The 21,416-nt window shown below is 34.6% G+C and overlaps 1 protein-coding gene across 1 annotated transcript in view; it reads right to left on the minus strand.

Moving 5' to 3' along the window:
- The window catches only part of LOC142983887 (uncharacterized), a 223,215-nt gene extending 205,692 nt beyond the window's left edge, over window positions 1-17,523 (minus strand). Inside the window, exon 1 of the mRNA XM_076131064.1 lies at window positions 17,255-17,523. Coding sequence (XP_075987179.1) covers window positions 17,255-17,312 — 58 coding nt within the window. The 5' untranslated portion in view covers window positions 17,313-17,523. The remainder of the gene's footprint in view (window positions 1-17,254) is intronic.
- Between the last annotated feature and the right edge of the window lie 3,893 nt (window positions 17,524-21,416).

Below are 21,416 nucleotides of genomic sequence, written 5' to 3' on the forward strand. Positions count from 1 at the left end.
ATTGATAAAATTGTAGAGTAAGAAAAAATAAAAGCAGTTTCTCAAAAAAACTAGTTATATTTATACTTTATCACAAAAGTAGATATCTCTTTAGTCTCTAGGTAGAGTTATGATTAAAGTATTTCGGTATTCAGTCCGGCGTTGTTCTTGACAGTTTGTATATAAGCTATTACGAGAAGGCGAGATAACATTGTGCTTACATTGGGAATTGGGACTCTACATTTTTGTAGTAGTTCTGTAGCTATTCGGTAGTTGTAATCTTATTCCTTTTAAATATAGGAGTAGGTAGAGTTGAAGATGTAGATTACTTTATTTTAGTCATTTTTCGTAACTTATAGTGTACTGGACAGCTTGTTGCTTAAGATTATAGCCATATAAAAGCTTTTCTATGACAATCAACCACCATAGGTAATTATTATAAGATGAACTTTCTTTATTATTTAGCTGTTCTAAACACAGCTTAATACGAACAACGCTAAACGGGAATCGATTTATCTTTACAACTTAATTACTAACTACACATACTGATGATTGAAAAAGCTTTAGCTAGTAGCACCTAAGTAGCTACATCTGCACTGAGAGCTCATAGGTTTTATTCCCGTAAAAGAAACTTCAAATAGCTGTTACCCTCTTATATCACTTCCTTTTTGTTGTTGCTCAATTGTAGTTCAACATTTAACCCACTGAACAAATTCATTCACAATAAAATACCTCAAAAAATAAAATGTATTATTCACAATAAAAATAAAATTGTTTATTATACCACATTGTCAACCACCCCTACAAACCAACCCTTCACGATGAAATCAGTGTAATAACACGAGATCAAACGCGCCGCACATCCGACGTCAAATTAGCGCCACAATTAACGTAACGTCATTTGTACGACACGTCAATGACGTGGGGTGTTTTTGAAAACATTTATTTTGATTGAGTATCGTTTTTAATTTTATGGTATCAATATAAATGAAAAATAATTAACGATGAGGTGATTTTCATCCCCTATTAGAACCTTTGAAAGGTGTTTTTTTAGATAAACATTTATACTCACTCTTTAGAAAACTTCATGCTTAATGACATCAAATTTGGTTTAGTAGTTCAGCCGTAAAGACGATACATTGAATAAATGTTAACAAACATTCGAGGCAGGAGATCGAATCCATCACACGATACAATAATTATGAAGGCAAAAATTGGATGAAATAATCAAAAACGTCTCTCGTTGTATTTCCAATACACACATAACTTCGCAAAAGTTATTTGTGTACCTCAGGTTCTGAACTCTCGGCCACTTGCGTGGGAGACGAATGCTTATACCACTCAAATATCACTGCTAAAATAAACCTATCATTACCTTATATAAAAATCAGTTCAAATGGAAAAACAGCTCTTAAACGCAGACAGAAATAATACAAAAATCACCACTTTTCATTTATTAATTAATTAATAACGAAACCACTTCATAATACAAGTGTCTCAGGCGCAAATCGCAATGAAAAGTCGCAGTCGCGTTGTCTGGAGAGCTGTTTAAACAATTCTGTTGAATTGGAAGACTTATTGTAAGTACTATTCGACGGCAAGTTGGATTGTGATGTCGTAAAATTGGTAAATGAATAAATGGATTTTTTTTTGTTTCAATTTGCAGCAATTACACTGATTCTGGAGTATTAACAATTGGTAGTATGAGAGTATCTGGTTAATCATCTTACTTTTTTTTACTGTTCCACTGCTGGGCAAAGTTCTCTTTCTGAACGAGAGAGGGATTAAGCCTTGACTCCACCACGCCACGCGGCTTGGGGACTTTGCATGCCCTCAAGAAATGTATTAAACTTTGAGACATGCAAGGTTTCATCGTGATGTTTTTGTTTCACCGTTAGACCAAGTGTTAATTATTTCTGATACACACATAACTTCGAAAAGTCATTGGTGGTTGCCTCAGGTTCGAACCGTCGACCACTTGCGTGGGAGGTGCTAACTTATACCACGGCTATCACTTCTTAATTAATAGTAATTTGCTCCTAGCCTCCTATTACATGGGACTACCGACAAAACACGGCGTGGGTGTATTTTATACTCCTACGGACCGTATACAGATTAGTGCGTAGGTGTATACTGTATAACTAATCACCTCTGGCTACACCTTCGGGTAAGACAGGTGCGATGTTATGTATATATGTATATCCACCGAGCCGATATACGGCAATGCCGTCTTGTTTTATTTATTTTTCTTTTTATTCTAATTTTTTTGTGTTTTTTAAAAGACAACTCCCGCACTAAGAATTGCTCTCGTGTCGCGGGGACTTTTACAAACATACAAACAACGGACACAAAGTGCAACCCACAATTATTTGTGGATCGAACTAATAATTGTTCCGTGTAGGAATCGAACCCATGACCTTACCGACGCAGTGGTATTGACGATGTGACCTTAATCACTGCACCACGGAGGCTGTCAATTTCTTCAATTAATCATCATCGTTTCATCTTCATAGCTTACTAACTACCATTACGTGTGTACTTCCCAATCACACCTTCAAATCTATAATATCAAAATTATAGTCTTATACAATTAAATACAGGAAATAATAATACTCCCAAACATTAACCTTTCAATTCAAACTAGATAATGAACGCTAAAAGCCTTAAAACCATCATCTACCTTATTTAACACCGAAGTAATAATTGCATGAACACTTTATATAATTTAACGATAAGCCCAACATAAAAACAGGCTTAAGACCAACTAAGCCTTTATTTACTTAGCTCACAAGATGTTACACCCTGTATTTAATGTTTCAGTTACTTGTTATAAACCTATTTATGTTATTCATTCGATTTTTGTTACTCTTATACGCAAAAGCGAATAAATTAATTTTGATGTATGGCGCATATACAGGGTCTTCTCATAATAGCTGGTGATATTTTGGGAGGCGATACTGCCCATGAATCTGATCACGAATCCAAAAAAAAAAATTTTTTTGGACAACTTATTTTTTTGCTTTTTTGTAGTGTGAGTGAGCGCTCGTGCACGAACACAAGAAGCGGCTCGTCGTTACACGGCCGCCGCTTCTATGTGTGCGACCGCGACCGAGCGCTGTCAGCTGACGCCGCGAGGGGCGGTTGCCGTCAGGCAGGTTGTAAAAACCATCAGCTAAATCCCTTGACAGCATGATTTTTAAAAAGAAAACATGTTGTTCTAACCCCACTTAACTTGCTATTAGGACAAGAAAGAGAAGAGAATACTTTTACCCTGAGAAATCGTTTCACACGACCAAGTGAAGCTGTCCAAATTTTCATACACTTTTTTCGATAATTACTCAATGACAAGTGTTAGATGTCGTGCTATTTGTGTGCCTTAAAGTTATTTAAGCAGTTCTTGCAGTAATATGGGTATAACAGAACATAAGATGTGAATGAATAACCCCCGGTTTCTGACGTACATTCCGCTTTTGAATAGATAAACTACCGTTAAAAGTACTCAGAAACCGGGAGTGAGACGAATATTCGGAAAGACTGGGACAGAGACAGCGAGCAAAGATGACTGTTATGAATTAATAATATTTCAGTTCTTTTAGTATAATAGTTTACTCAATTCCCTATCCTAGATCCATGCAAATCCTTAAGAATGAGTCCTCTCTTATTCCTCTAGCAGACCAGCAGTGGGATAGAACTTAACTAATTTACTTAATATAAACTTTCACATACTAGTTATTAAGCTAAGAATTCAGCGAAATTCGGCGTTGTTAAGACCAAAGTACTGATATTATTAGTTCGTATGAAACCGACTCGAACTTAGCGAAGGAAGTTGGAAGTCGGATGATTATTTGGTATTAAAGGTCACATATATTATGGATAAGTTGACGAAGTTTTGAAAGCCAAAACATGTCATGTATAGAGGTGAAAGCTTACTTAAATATTTGTAAGTTATGTAAAAGTGTAATGACTACATTCTGCACTAGCTGAACCGCGCAACTCCGCGTGTGACGTGTGTCATTTGAGTACAATGAAGAAGCAGGTTTTTGAAAGCATACGTTTGAACGTATCAACAATCAGAATAAAAAAGCTCGATCTATTTGCGCTTGCCAGTCGATAAACGATCTAAGGTTTAAGCTACCCGTGGCGCAGTCTTTCGATAGATGGGTCACCGCAGTGATATTTGAACGCCAAGTTTTACATGGCACGTTAAAAGTTGGTCCCGGTGTTGTCAATTACGATAATAGCCGCTAAGCCATGTTAAAAGCCTTTCTTGGCTTGAAATACTTTGACACTAGGCTGACCACTAACCATACTATAAAATGGGTTCCAGGAACCCTTATGATCAACAGTCGCGAAAAATAGCACTCAGATTTATTAACTCAACATATCTACAGAAATTAAACAACCTTTTTCATAAATATGTGTACGTGAATCTTTAAATGATATTTTTTTCAATACATTTCACTTTTTCCCGTAAAAGGATGTTTTATGCATATTTACTCGTGGTATTGATACAGAGAATTTTCAGTCAGCAAAATCCAATAACATTTTACTATTACCAGGAATCGAATTTGGTCCTGTAAACAAGTTACATCATTCGAAATATTTTTAAAATATTATTTATTTATGGAACAATGTGGTATTTCGTTTTTTGCTTTAATTGTTCAATTCCATTCATTTCGTTGATCATAAAAATATATAAAACCTTTTCATCGACCCTAACAAGGACAGCTGCAAAAAATCTATTATTTATGAAATGAATACACATACTTAAGTAATATTACGCTTGTTATACTCGAAAGTGTAGGGAGAGATATATGAAGTACACCCGCGTTTCGCCATTAACTATGTTAGTCCCATGTATTAGAGGTAGAGCTTATAGCCATATACCGGCCATATTACCAAACTACGGACAACTATGGAGAATAAAATAATATAATTAAGAAAAAGACCAATAGCAATTTCGAAGATCTTCGATAGTCGTTAACAGTAGTAAAAAGCTTGAAAGTCTGACAACCAGTCTTACCGAGAGGTATCGTGTTACAACCCAGGGTTGTGGAGGTCCGCTACGCAGTTGCTCCATGTAAAATCCTGGTATTCAGCTGCATCCGGGGAGACTGGAAGCCTACTCCAACATATTGGGTCAGGGAAAGTCTTTTCGCATTATAGTATGCATGAACTTGTAATAAAATCTTTTCTCTATACAAAAAAGATATTTGGGTACCTCACAAGCTCACTGAAAGAAACCTTATAAACCGTTTACTCATTTGTGATTCTTGGAGCCAAAGAGATTTTATTACAAGTTCATACATACTACAATGCGAAAAGACTTTTTCTTCGACCTATTAGTTGAAAGAAAGGCTTGGCTGATGATAACGATTGTTGCAACCATATAATTACTCAGCCTGGAATTTTATGTCCTTCCCACTCTTGCCCACAAAGTCCCACTAATTATAATGGTGCGTGGAAGGATCAAAGGCATCATACGTGTGATAACATGATTTTATCCGGGCACGGTCGTAAGATTACCCGGACCTCGGGGAATACGGATATACTACGATGCACACACTCGAGTTTGTGCTTTAGATAATACGACACGGTAACGAGACGATTTCAAGTATATCATTCACTGGTTTAAATATTCAAAGTTTAGTCAGATTTTTTGAGTGAGTAGTGTCTCCACATTTTAATTAGCAGAATAACATTCAATTGTATTTTAATTTTCGTAGTTGTAGGACTTCAGCGTGATAAAATTTATTCTTAATTTATGTTAATTTTGTTACCTAACCTCAGAATGTTATCGAATAAAAATCCAATCGAAATGAGCAAAGCCTCGTGATTGACACACAGACTCAGAGAACACATATTTATTCGCTTTTCTTTTGAAATCTGCTCTTGAACTTTTTTCGAATTTGAAAAATATAAAACATTCAATTTTCAAATACCAATTTCTTAGTCAATTTGGTATTTATATTATTATGATTAATTGCATTTGTATACACATATACACAACACAAAATAAAGAGTCGTGTATTATAAAGGCATGCACACATACACTGGCACAATGATAATGACGTCACGGCACTACGGTTTTATGTAACGTTTAGTGTGTAACGGTCATAATTTGTGTAGCGCCGGACACATGTGACGGTGTAAGTGGATCAGAAATACTAAGGTCTGTTTGTCTGTAATGTTATTAGATGCAGACAGTATCTTGGAGATACATACAATATATAAAATCACGCCGTTTTACTATAAGGGTATGCAGAGACCAAAGAACTCCACTTGGTACGATCCTTACAAACTTCCTTTCCCTTTCATGTTCATAAGTTATCAAAGGATTACATTTTTTTTCTGCTAGCATTACTGTTTCTTTAAGTGTAAAATCATGAAAGAAAGGCAGGCAGACTTTCATATTTTTAATGTTACGATTTGTTGTCTAATAACCGCAACAGCGATCGAAGCATAGTATGCGAACGATCATGCCAAAAAATAATTTTGTATAAAATTGAATAGGAAATTGCCTGGAAGGCCTGAAATATTAAGCTACCCTATATGCTAAACCAGTTTTTATGCAAAATCCGTTATATTTAAGAGTTACAAAACTAAACATTCAAAGATCAAGACATCCAGCCATCCAGCCATCCGTCCATCCAACCATCCCATCGTCTTAACACGCACATTTCCAAACATCCATTCATCTACACATCCATTCATCTACACATCCAGCCATCTACACATCCAATCATCCATTTTTACATTTAAAACATTACTTAGAAGTAAACCGGTACTAACATCACACATTCAGTCGATACACATTAGATATTTGTCAAGCACTAAGAGCGGAGGAGGCGTATTATCCATTACGTACGTTTGTCCGAGAGCTGTCCCCGACACTGTCCAACACTGTCCGACAACGGACAAATACGACAATGTACACATACACTCTATTAGAGTGTTACTGTTATTGTCTGGCAAAATTATTTCTTGTTCTTGGTTTAGTTTAATTTAGCGTGGTTTTTAAATAGATTGGCTGAGTTGAATAAATACGGGTATGTAATAATATTCTAAGTAACTTTAATAATCATCTAACTTGTGTTAGTAATGAAATATTTTATTTTTATTAAAGAAAGCAGCAAATACTATACTCAAGCACCACTTTCAGTCAACGAATTAGTAGTAGGTTAAGCAACTTTTAGAAGCAGGCATTTTTCAGATGGGTAGCTGTTAGCACTTTTTAAGTATCCACGCTTAAAAGGATATACTTGATGACAGACAAACAATTTCAAAGGCTTTGAATAAGTTTGACCCTAGCTTGACCAATAACGATGTGAAAAAAATCATTTGAAAAGTTAATGATTAAATTACTAAATAAAAAGTTAACATTGTTAATATTGTAAATGTAATGTAAATTCATTACAAAAAAAATGTTAAGCCAAGAATCAAACCTACACCATAATCTCACAAAAATAGTCTCGTATAAACATTGACTTTTTCACCTTTCATCGGTTAAACGTTTTCCTCAAACGTTAGCACTTAACCTACTTCGCAAAAAAGATGCGTAATGTAAAACTAATGATCTCAACAAACAATTAAGATAATTTTTTTTATGTTATTCGTACATATAAACTGATGGTATGGCTTTGATGGAAGAAATTCAGGTAAATGTGACTGATACGGTCACAAGTTTGATTGCCATGTTGATAAAACTGAAAAAATCTGTCTTTCTGTAACGCTTTGTAGGCTAAAATGCTGGCCCGATTTTGATGAACTGCAGCATGAATACTGATGGAGTATAATCAAGAGTAAAGTAGTTTTATATTATCCTTTTATGTGTCTTACTGCTGGACAAAGGCTTTCCCTCCTTTCTTCCAAATCTCCCCTTTCTGTGACACATTCCGTCACAATTAAAATAAAAAAATGTTTTTTTCAAAAATCAAATCGATTTTTCATATTCACGGAAATGGTGCGCAAATTGAGTCACGTAGTTAACATACAAAAAGATTTTATTCTACTGCATCAAAAAAACCACTGAAGTCTATATTCGTTGATGAATCTACGCAAAAATATAGTTCTACAAAAAACTCCATATTCATAAATTCCTCCACAGTTTTCTAGCCGATAACTCCTAAAAAATATCCGAAAGAATTTTCATCAACCCATTTTACTACCCAACTAAAATTTAATATCGCGATGACCGAAAACGACACAGTTCCAACGGACCCGTGAACACATAAAAAGGTTCGGAAACTCCTCAGTAATCCTTCAATGACATAAAATAGAACCTTTTCATAGTAAAGTTTACCTGAATTGTTAAGTCCGAGATTGTTTATTGAAGTAAGTTGAAAGAAGAAGATTTTCTTATCTTTATAAGATATCGAAGGGCCTTACGAGTAAAGGGGAATATAGTAAAGATTTACTTGGAAACCTGTAAAAAGGTTATGTTGGTATGGACTAAGGACAAAGACAAGGACTTGACTTTAGAAAGTTATTATCGTTCATTTCACTGGTAGTGTATTACTTATGCTAGTTTTTGGTGTCGTAAGTGCAAAGAATTATCTAGGCTATGGTTCTTTCACTATAGTCTAACCCTCTTTTTCTTAAACATAAATAATTAAAATTGGTTTATAGACACCTATTTTAAATATGAAACTACCATAATATTTTTTCTCTTTTTCATTTCGCTAAGGAGTGAAAGAAACAAAACACTCTATAAGCTTTTCATAACTTCATGTGTTTTTATGAATAAGAGGGTAACAACTTAGTAGCCCGGTACGCAAATTTCGCAGCTATCGGGGCTGTACAAAATCCTTACTACAACATCAGAGAACCACAGACTTATGCAGCTGTCAATGGCCAGCCTAATACTTCCATTTCTTTTTAGAAATACGCAGAAATATCAATTAGAAACTACCTATATCATCCATACTAACTCTCTACTAAGTTTTCGGACGATAGGCACTAGCAGCGAGCTCATTTCTACTATAATTATTCTACTTTAGTTCTACGTAATTCTATAACATTTAAATTAATTCCCTCCCAATAGGTACAGCTAAAGAATTCCTCAAAGTCAAAACCAAAATCCCTGGTTCCATCACTTTAAAGTAAAGCAGTAAAGCTTTACACGGCATATTTATGCATACATTGATTTTAATCTGAAAATAATCGCGTTAATCCCCGTGTAATATCAGATATGTTGTTATTTATTAAAACACGCGCATACTGTTAAGTTGGATTTTATCTCTGAACCATTTATTCGCTTAATAAAATTATTCCCACTGTATTTTAAGTAAATCACTACATATTATATAAAAAAGACATAAGCCGCGTCTGTCTGTCCGTTCGCAATAAACTCAAAACTGACTTAACGCATTCTCTTGCAGTTTTCACCAATAGATAGAGCGATTACAGAAGAAGGCATTAGAGTATAATTTATTAAGTTTAGCCACTAAGTGAAGCAGGAGCGGGCGCTAGTATCTACTTAAATAAGATTATCTGTATATTATTTTTTATTTATTTAAAAAGACAACTCCCGTACTAATATTTTGCTCTCGTATCGCGGGGACATGTAGAAACATACAACTAGACCCCAAACATTTATTTGTGGATCACACAGATATTTGCTCCGTGTGGGAATCGAACCAGCGACCAACTGACGCAATGAAAACAGCATGGCTAATTCTACTGCAAAAAAACATGATAAAACCGTTATTTCTCGTCACAAACATCACTGTCACTCAATGAACGATTTATTTCAACAAGCCGAGCTTAATCGACATCGGATTAATGTTTTTTATCGTCTCTCACTAATTTTTGAGCGAAAACATTCATTGGAAGCCGTTATTTTGAGCATCATCCATCAAAATGTGAAGCAAATTGAGTTTGAAGTTCTGTGTTTATTATTTCAGAGCGATTTATTGAATGCTATCTCTTGGGGTTGCGAAAGTTGCAAGATTACGCTTGAAATACTTTTGTTTGATGATTGATGTTGTATTTATGTGCAGTTATGATTTTGAGTATGTGTTTGTTTTTTTGTGTGTAAAATAGTTATGTCTGTTATTAAACTAATTAATTTAATACATCATAGACTTCGTATAAACTGATAGTTATATTTTTGCTAGTTGTAGATACGCGATTATTTTTTAACTTTTGATTTAGATTTTGATTAAAATCGAATATTTTTAAATGAGTCCCAGAAGGACCCTAATAATATAATTAAAACTCATAACTTGTAAACTCTCGCGTTGCATTTTTAATGTATAATAGAATACGGGAATTAACGTGAACACACATTTTACCTTAAAATGCCTGCGACCACGGCGAGTGCAGCCTGCGCCGTAACGTTAGACATCTTAAAGTATTCTATTATATAATTAAAACTCACAAAATCACAATCTCGTAAATACCGTGACTCTATAAGAAAACCTTACAAGTAAAAAACTCAAAACACGTTCTAAAAACTCACGGTTTTTTGGTCACTATATAAAAGTTCTTAGTAACTAACCTCACTAAATTATTTATCATCCGAATTAAGAAAATAGAGGCCATAAGTCGACCAAAATTCACGAGCTACTGGCTTTCATAAAAATTGGCTAGCTAGTAAAAGTTTCTTGTGACTATCCTTCACTAAATAATTCATCTCTGACCCGGGGTTCACATTAGTTACAAGTACAAGACCCTAAGTGCACACACACATACACACACACATACATACACGCAGACATTCACACATACATGTGGTAGAGTAAATATTTACAGGTTAGGGAATATAGGGTTGGTGGGTATGTTTATTTTTATGATCTGACTATTGAGTATCGATGCCCAAGATAGGCAGGTAAGCTTTGTATATTTATCTAATATTATACGGGAATTATTTAGAAATTGAATGAATATCAATAACTAGCTGACCCGCGCAACTTCGCTTGCGTCACATATCAGAGAATGGACATTTTCCCCGTTTTTGTAACATTTTCCGCTAGTACTCTGCTCCTATTGGTCGTAGCGTAATGATATATAGCTTATAGCCTTCCTCGATAAATGAGCTATCTAACACTGAAAGAATTTTTCAAATTGGACCAGTAGTTTCTGAGATTAGCACGTTCAAACAAACAAACTCTTCAGCTTTATAATATTAGTATAGTTCAAGTCAGTTTTATAGTGACCACGGCCATTTTCATCTGCACCGAAACGGTACAGGGAGACTGCACGTGTGCTTTTTAAAAAAATTGTCAAAGTTCTTAGTAATTCTGTTTGTTTCTATCCCTAAGTATGCCTTGAAACACAATTATCATTGTTCTATTATTAATATAACCATGTCTTACTTCTTTGTCTTCAATTTAAAAATAAACAGTAACTACGAATTTATTTCGATTCTATAATTATTTCTTTACTTCTTCCTACTAGATCTCACTCAATAACTTTAACTTTTACAATTATTCGCCTCACAACAAAGAACAATTGAAGCACGATTTTGTTTTTAAACACTCCTTCAATTTATTCAAATTATTCTTCACGACAATTATTGCAAAAAGTTTGACGAGAGCGCCAAATTGTCAAGTGGTACTCTCGGCCTCGGCTTTCGGCTTTCGGCTTTCGGCATTCGGCTTCACCTGCCACTAGAGCTGTTTGTTTCTGTTGCCTTTTCATTATCCCACTTGATCTTGATTATATTTAAGGGATTTAAAAAGCGGCTTTTTTGAGAAGCCTCTACCTAAGTAGGATTGGTAAGAATAGCGGATTTACGGAATAAAAGAAAAGGAAAGATAGGTGTTTGTTTGACAGTTTTTAAGAAGTTTCAAGATTTAATTAAATACGCCTGGTGATTTATCAATCTGGGTCAGTTTGTAAGTGAGTTCTATGAAATACGTGTTCATCTAGCGGTTAGAAAGAAAAAATAACATATTTCCAGTGTTTATGCGAATGCTACTTGGTTAAAAAAAAATGCATGTAATGCAATGTAAAATTGTCATCCCGATATATATTTGTTAAACTTTTGTTTAAATCTGTGAATTTAGCAAAAATATAATGCGATAGTACCGAATACTTTGTTTGATAATTAAAAACCAATATCAAAAATAGCCCTATACAAAGCTCCCGTATCTAACTTCTGATTTTCGAATTCGAAGGAGATTTCATTCACGGAGAGAAAATTTCAAAAATATATCAAATCACTCAAAATCATTGTAGCCACTATCAACCTATTACAAAACATACTTCAAATATAATCAAATATCATCACAGCTTACAAAATAACAAACTTACATAAAACCATATTCATTGCAAAGCTAAATCTAGACCAGTAACAACACATACCTAAAATCACTAGAGACAACCGTAATACGAGATTGTCGGTGTTTCCAATTTGCCTAGGTACTACTACGCCACTAATTCGCCACTATTAGTGCCGAATTAGTACCCAAATAGTACCACTAGACTGTATCTTAATTAGTGCGGTGAAACAAATCTTAATCGTGTAGCGTAATGTGGGGGAAATTAATATACGATGGTATTTACTTTATTGATATTAGAAATGCGAATGTTTGTAATAAACTCTACGTAATGGATAGGTGGAATTTAGTTTATAAATAAATTTAACCCATTAATGTCCCACAGCTGGGCAAGGATTTCCTCCCGTAATGTGGGAGGGGTAAGGTCTCGAGTCCACCACGCTGGCCAAGTGCAGGTTGGGGACTTTGCATGCTATCAATAAATGTATTATAAAATTTTAGGCATGCAAGGTTACCTCACGATGTTTTCCTTTACATTAAACCTTTGTTATAATTATTTCTAATACACACATAACTTTGAAAAGTCATTGATGTGTTGCCTCGGGTTCGAACCTGAAACCACTTGCGTGGGAGGTATCAACTTATACCACTAACCTAGATTAAAAAGTAGGATAGTTTTTACCAAGGGAAATAAGTCCACGCAGACAAAGTCGTTAAAAAATCTCAATACGAAATAAAATACACTTTCACAATAAAACTGCTGAACCGTTAAAAATATTTTTTAATAAAATTAATCACGGACTAGGCGAAAACTAAGATTATAATTAGGAGACTTTACAATCGGTAACTCTGTCCGAGGCACAGCTACTAAGTAAATAGAGTATAATGTCAAATACAAAATTTACAAAAGTATTATTTAAAGGGTCAGTTTCCAAGCTTGTAGATAAGTGTTGGATAACCTATCTGATAGATAAATTGATAACTACGAAAAATACCACCTGATAAGATAAAAAATACTTATCCAGAATCTGTGAACCTGGCCGTAAAGTTTACTAATATTATAAATTCGATAGTTTGTGAGAATGGATATAATATAGAGGTATGTTACTGTTTCACAAAAAAACTACGGAACGAATCTAAAATAAATTTAGATCTAGATTAACACATAGAATACTATTTACGCTAAGTCGCGGACGGTAGATAGCCGTTTTCACTCTTATAAATAGTAATAACGTATTTATATCTCAAAAATATTACAAATCTGCATCAAGCAACACATTCCGTGAGCTCATTATCATGTAAATGCAAAAAGCAATTTGATGTACCCTCCAAGGTCTATTAAGGCTGTGGATGTCACACAAAATTGTCACGCTGTCACGTCACAAGCGTGTAAGTGTGTACCGTGACATGGTCTGCTTTTTGTAATGATATGATTTAGAAGAAGGTTTGGTATGTGATTTTTTGCGAAATGATTGTGAAGTAGAAATATCAGAATGATCTATGAATTATCGTAAATTGATATTAAAGTAGTACTATTGTAGTAATGTTATTATTGACTAAAAACATAACCTACTTTACTATTGATTTCGTGTGAAAACCCGTCACCTGTAGTTTGTGAGTTCCTTAACCGTCCCTCACTCCGAGAGGAGTTCAAAAATGAGGTAGAGTTAACGCTATCCCGTTGGTCAAGTATAAATTGATTACGTATTCTATTATTGCTAGAATAAAAAAGGAAGTAAACTCCTTTTTTCCTAGAATTAACCATAAATTTCTGATCTTTCACAATATTTTGCATCACAGTTGATTGATAATTATTTACACCAATACCCAGATAATACTATAATGTTACGGGTCTTAAGCGCGATTTAAAATTAAAAGTTAGAATACCTTATAGATAACTTCGAAAAATTGTTAATGCGAATCAATAATTGTCCTGAATTTCAACTTTCACTTCCGTGAGAGGCGAATACTTAAACCACTCAACTGACAAATCATTACTTGTATAAAAGCAACTCAAAGACTCTTACTAATTATCTAACTAATCATATTCAATTTTAATTAGCAAAGCAAATATAACATGGCATTACTAAATGTTAATATAAATTTGAACGTGAACGAGGCATCCGATGACCGCCATGTCAGTCCAGTGATATATTAAAGGATTAACGCACAGATGAACAAACCCACCTGTGTTGTATAACTACAATAATGTGCATAATAAATTATATCTATATCTAAACTAGTATTATTAAGAGGAAATATGTGTATGTGATTATGTTGGCAACGAATTGGCTCATAGAATACCTGGACTGATTTTAAAATTATTTCAGAATTTCAATGCTAGATCTGTTTTCAAGAACTTTTAGGTATACTAAGTTAGTAAGAAATTATTAAACGCAGAAAAATCTAGCGATAGTACTAGTAGAATCATAATTATGAGACCTTTGGCGTAATTCGAACCCATGGGTGGAATGGAAACTTGTTATATTACATAAGCGAAGTAACATATTTTTATTAAACAGTTTCGAGCAAAATATACACGGTTTCATTTTGAATCAGGCTATTTTTTTAATGTTAATTAAAATACTTCTTTTTTTAATAAACAGTAGTATTCTTACTATTTGTCTTGATTAAATTCCTGTTAAAATATGTCAGCGTACAAATCTGTACTAATATTATAAAGCTGAAGAGTTTGTTTGTTTGAACGCGCTAATCTCGGGAACTACTGGTCCGATTTGAAAAATTCTTTCAGTGTTAGATAGCCCATTTATCGAGGAAGGCTATAGGCTATATATCATCACGCTACGACCAATAGGAGCAGAATGCCAGTGAAAAATGTTACAAAAACGGGGAAAATTATGATTCTCTTATGAGACGCAAACGAAGTTGCGCGGGTCAGCTAGTTTACTTTAAAATTAAAATAAAATTTACTTAATATTATGAGCGTGTGTGTTTGTGTGTGCAAGTGTGTTTGTGTGTTAGTTTGCGTGTGTGTCTGTGTGCGTCTTTTTCTTGTCGTATGGTTGGTGGTCAACCTAGTGTCAAAGTTGTTCAAGCCGCCCGAAGGCCTTTGACGTGGCTTAAGCATTGTTATCTTAATTGACAACAACCGGGACCGATTTTTACGTGCCCTCCAAAGCACGGAGACGCCCTGTTCAAATACCACTATGCGGTCACCCATCTATGGAAAGACCGCGCCAAGGTTTGCTTCACCCACAGATCGTTTACCGACCGGTGAGCGCAACTGGCTTCTGTGTGCGTGAGTGAGTGTTGTACTATACAGTGAGTGTGTATGTGTGTGTGCATCCTTTTATGGTGGTGACAGACCCTTAAGGCTCAGGGTTCAAGGGTTAAAAGTTCTCTTTGTTTTTGTCTACGATAATGTTTTCTAAACAAAATTTTACGCTGAGTCAGGAAGTACGTTTAAAGTTAAATTTAGCGCGTGTATTATATTTTTGGTGTTTTTCTTCTGAGATTAATATTTTATTTGTCCTTTAAAATTTAATAAGGTTAGTATGTAGCAACGATACGTTACAATCAAGTCTTATTTATTATATTTACGTGAAATATTTTTTAAGTTTTTAGCACTTTTATTTATTAACTAAAAAGCCGCCCGTGACTTCGTCCGCGTGGAAACCCTTCTCGTGTAAATCGGAAACTCCGGGATAAAAACTAGCCTATGTGTTATTCTGGGTAGATTTAATCGTAATTGGATCAGTAGTATTTGCGTGAAAGAGTAACAAACATCCATATATACTCCCAAACTTTCGCATTTATAATATTATTTGGATACTCGATATAACGGTGATACGATAGTCCAGACGTTTGGAAATCTTACTGAATATCATGGACAGTCCCATAATAGTGGTTGTGGTTTTGGCAGACCCTATTTCTCTATTGATGAATCCACATATGGTCGACCTTCCAGGAAGATAACGGTAGGTTTCTTGACTAATTTGTAGTAGAAGTTTAATTTCAAGGTAATATTCATGTTCTAGATAAGTTAAGAAAGTAAATACTTTATATTATCATGTTTAAAAAAAAAAATTAAATGACATAAAAGTACTTTACATCATTGTTTGGAAACCCTGACTCCTGCGCTACGTTAAACCTGTGTTACAGGAATTAAGAAATAAATAAAAAAATAAACTTACTCTTATAAGAATATAATTAAACGGCTTCATATTTGTATTAGGTAAATACTTTTGGAGCTAACTATAAATGTTTTATAACGAAAACATAGCTTAGTTTCTTGAATATTTATTTAAAAAACACAATACCCTTAGTATTATATTTTTATATAAAGTCGCTACATAATACAGGTTTCTTGTAACAAAATCGCAAGGGAAAGATTTTAAAACCCTCATTTTTATTGGCACAAAGCCTTCTGACAACACGATATCCAATTTGTCATGGGGTTTACGAGAATACCCCAGAGATATTTTTGCAAAAATACGTATAGAAATATCATAAAAAGAATTGTAACAAAGCCACGTTAGATAGCAAAATGATAACTAAACAATCGCTAGGGGGCACCACTGTCGCCCCCTAACCTACCCCCTATTATACCCCCTCCACCCCCTAAGGATCGGTCAATTTGTTAAAACAATATTATTGCCACTTTCTATTGTATTGTTTCTAGAAAAAAACTATTTTATTGCAAACTACATTTTTCTACACAGTCATTAAATTACTTTCATAATTTATCACTACAAGTATTTCTTGTATGACGTTATTTGAATGAAGGGTATTTATTAATTAACACAAAATATTTTATATCAAAAGCAATTAATATTAAAACGAAAACAATAAATTAAATAATCGCCGTAACAATTTTATTATCTCTTAATATTTTATCGCTACAAAACGTTCAATTACGTAAACAAATTTAATTACAATCACAATTAAAGTAATACTGAAAATCAAGATTTTAACGCAGAAATATTTCGTGTCAATTAAACAGCGAACTGTCTGTTGAACACCTCTGACATCAATTACGCTCTGGTAAACTTCTATCACTACAACATATTATATTATATACTAGCACTTACCGTCAAGCAGAAACAGGAGCCTGAAAATCAGGTGACAAATCCTTCTCATCTTGATCATTTGATATCACTTACAATATACTTTAAAAACGTGTGGACATTAACATTAAAAAACTACACAAATATTGTCAAAACTAAGAGGTATTTGGGGATCACAATTTAATTCACGAACTTGTAATTTGGCAACTTAGAACCGTGTGGTTTGCGTAGCACAGCGAGTCGGTGTCGCGTTCATCGTAGCGCGGCGTAGCAGACGTGCGCGCGGCGCGCGGTCGCATCGGCTACTGAGCGCACCGCCGTAGCCGATAGCCGTACGCTACGCGGCTACGCGCTACGAGATTGCTCATTATTCCGAAGTGAGTGAGCCAACGTATTCACTACATTATTTCGTTTAATAAAGTTCCAGCCTCGTATATGCAGATGCGTTTACATAATGTTATGGAATTTTAGAGTTCGTGGGGTGGGGGGGGTTGTGCGTGCAAAATTAAACGCGCCGCCGACGTCGACACGGATTAAAACAGGATAAGCGTAATCAAATTTATTTCGACGTGAGATCTCTTGAATTATTGAATCAACGAGTGTCTACACCTCGAGAATTCTCATCTTCATTTGAGACAAAGAAATGGCGTAACATATTTTGTGTTATATATTTTAATATTAACACGCTAAATCCTGAAAGGGGTAAGGTAGATAGGTAGGGTATCGACATTATATAATAGTATAAAAAACCCATTTTAAAACACCTCTCAACAAAATACACCCAAAGAAATATCAAATTATCATTCGAACCTGTAACCTTGCCCTAGACTATTATAGGGTAATATTACCTTTAACTCACTAATAAACCCCAACATTAAATAGAGCGGACATAGCAACAAACCAAAAAAAGCCTCCTTCCTAAGACTTATAGCCTAGATGACCGAGGAAAGCTATAAAAAGGTCTAATCTCGAGGTCTAAATAAAAACGATCATTAGATACAGCTATAGTGAAACTTAGGTCGCCTATTATATAACGTGCCTTCGAAATGTAGGTCGATATAAGTATGACCACATATACATGTTATTAAATTAAAGTTTCATACATAATATTGTCACGTACTCCTAAGGGGTAAGTAGAGATTAAAGAATGTATTTCTATGGCTAAGACCTTTTTTTACTTTACATACAACTATTATATGACTATCTATCTTCCACTGTCTGCATGCAAAATTTTATCAAAATTGGTGAAGAAGTTTATCTTTAAAGTGTAACGGATAGACAATGCAAGACTACGCTGAAAATATTTTTCTATTCCAAAAATTCCATTAATTTCGTTTACATATTATCCTACTAATGTCATTAAAGCCTAACCTGAGTATATTTTACTCAGAAATATATTTTCACGCGGACGAAGTCACGGAAAAAAGCTAGTTAACAAACAAAACCTTAGGAATAATTAAGGTCTGTTTTCATCACGTGTAAATAAGTGGATATAGTCTAACTTATCACATGGATTTTTGATTTAATTTATCAACATCGTAGTTTTCAATCTTTATCCATCAGATAATTATTATTAATCCGATACTTATCTACAACCTGCGAAACTGGTCTATCTATATATCTATATATCGTATGGTTAGTGGTCAACCTAGTGTCAAAGTTGTTCAAGCCGCCCGAAAGGCCTTGACATGGCTTAACGACTGTCATCTTAATCGACAACAACCAGGATCGACTTTTTACGTGCCCTCCGAAGCACAGAGACGCTCAGTTCAAATACCATTATGCGGTCACCCATCTATAGGATGACCGCGCCAACGGTTGCTTAACCCACGGATCGTTTACCGATCGGTGAGCGCAACTGGCTATAAGCGAAACTGGTAATACTAGTGTTAATAACCAGCTCTATGTAGAGCTAGAAGCGCCTAGGGAGCAGTGGTAAGTAATGTGACACAATTATGACCGTTACGACCCGAGTGTTTTCATTCATAATAACACTGTTGTACTAGTTAAAATGTAATTAGGTGTGGAGATTTAAAACTTTTGCGTTGCATGGTTATTATGTAATACACGGAATGCATTGTTGCCTTCGATTGCTCGACGTTTCGGCAGAGACTGCGGCTAGTGTAGCTAGCGCCGAAAGCGTAACAAAAAATTATGCAAATGTTAGTTTGTTTCTCCTGCTATAGTGTCAAAATTGCTGGTCTGATTTAGATAAAGAACCTTAAATTTGAAGGTTAATAAATAATATCCTACTAGCTTCTGCCCGCGAATTCGTCCACGTTTAAAGATTTCCAAGAGTAAATATACTTTAATTCAGGTTTTAAGCTATCAGTGTACTAAATTTCATTAAAATCCGTTCCGTCGTTTTGTCTTGAAGGAAAAACAAACATGCATACTAAGTTCCATCCTCACAAACTTTCGCATTCATAATATTAGTAGGATGGAAACTAAAAATATCTGATTTTAATCACGAAAAGAATTACATGTGCGGCACCACGTGTATAAGCTAGTAGAGAAAACATCAAATAACACAATTATAAAGCACATAGTTTTATTACCAACTAGTCATTATATTCCATAACAAGCACTAAAAAAACAACATGTAATAATGCGTTTCAACACCACAATAAATATACGTCGCAGTAACGTGTAGCGTTTCCGACAAATTTGATAAATGCCGCCACTGGCTGCTCGAAATATGAACTAGTTTTTATGTTGTTACACTGTTGTATTAATTGCTGTCATTAGACAGAAAGTCTTTGTTCAGTTAATGACTGCGGCTAGACTGTAGGCGTGGTTTTGAATTAATTGACCAGCCGTTTGACCAGAAGGGTGATTTTCTACCAGGCACTATCGACAACTAGCTTTTGGTATTGTAACTGTTCAGCGCCCCTAGAAGGTATATTTTTTTTGTATATTTTAAATGTCAAAATCACGATACTCGATAGTACCAACTGTAGAAAAACGATTAATGTAGTTTAAAAAAAATCGGTACAGTATAATTTTCTGTAATCAGTACTTTTTTATTTAATCGTGTGACGTCTATTGTTAAGTTTTTAACGCTTTCACGATTGATAAACTGAACAAATAGGATGTTTGACACGCGGATACAATTATCTGCGTGTTATTTGTGTCTTTATCTGTGTGTGTTATCAAAAAATATTAATTATAATATAATTTAATCTAGTTGATCAAAATCAATTAGATTAAATTATAATAAAAAAATGATTGTTCCCAAACAATCTGTCAATACAGCCAAAAGTAAAACCAATGGACAAAAAAATCATCTGCAAAGAGTCAAACGTCTTCAAAATACAACAGAATCGAACCCACTACCTCAACACCACACCATAATATCATCTGTATAATATTAAGGTCAGTTCACATTGTACAACCGGTGTTATAACTCACTCCACCGGAACACTAAATCCCGTTTATGTGCCGACTCGGTTAACGCCACTTTATAACTGCTGGGGGATGATTTCTCTCATTCTCAGAGCACGCCCTGTTAAGTCACTGTAGAAACTATGATTTTATAACTGCTTCTGCTCCAGACGATAGTGAATCCGACTGCTGATCAAATAGTCCCGGGTACGATTCCGAGGTCGGACAAAGTGCTATTGATCTTTTCTAATTTATATTAGAACTAGAAGCCGCTCGTGACTTCGTACGTGTGGAAATCCTTCCCATGTAATCCCGATTCCACTGGAACTCCGGGATAAAAAGCCTAGCCAATGTGTTATTCTGGGCTTTCAGCTACCTACATACCAAATTTCATCGTAATCAGTTCAGAAGTATTTGCGTGAAAGAGTAACAAACATACATACTCACAATCTTTCGCATTTATATTGTTAGTAGTAATAGTATATTAGTAGTATATAATATGTTTAAATAGTAGTCATTTGGTAACGTACCCGGTAAATGCCAATCGGCTCGCCCCATATCACATGATTACACTTTTGCCTACACTCTCAAGCATAAAAGACAAGAAATCTTTCTAACCTTTACACAAATTTTCATGAAATTATAAAGAAGATTGTTAAATATCGCCGGAGTCAATTATACAGTACCTTATTTTCCAAAAATAAATTTATTTAACGCAACCTAAAAACACAGGACTGTCTATCATTTCATATTATAACTGTAGAACGATGAACTTTTATAGTTATATTAAGGTAGCTTAAAT

The sequence above is a fragment of the Anticarsia gemmatalis genome, chromosome 25 (assembly GCF_050436995.1).
Source record: "Anticarsia gemmatalis isolate Benzon Research Colony breed Stoneville strain chromosome 25, ilAntGemm2 primary, whole genome shotgun sequence".
In the NCBI taxonomy this organism is placed as follows: Eukaryota; Metazoa; Arthropoda; class Insecta; order Lepidoptera; family Erebidae; genus Anticarsia; species Anticarsia gemmatalis.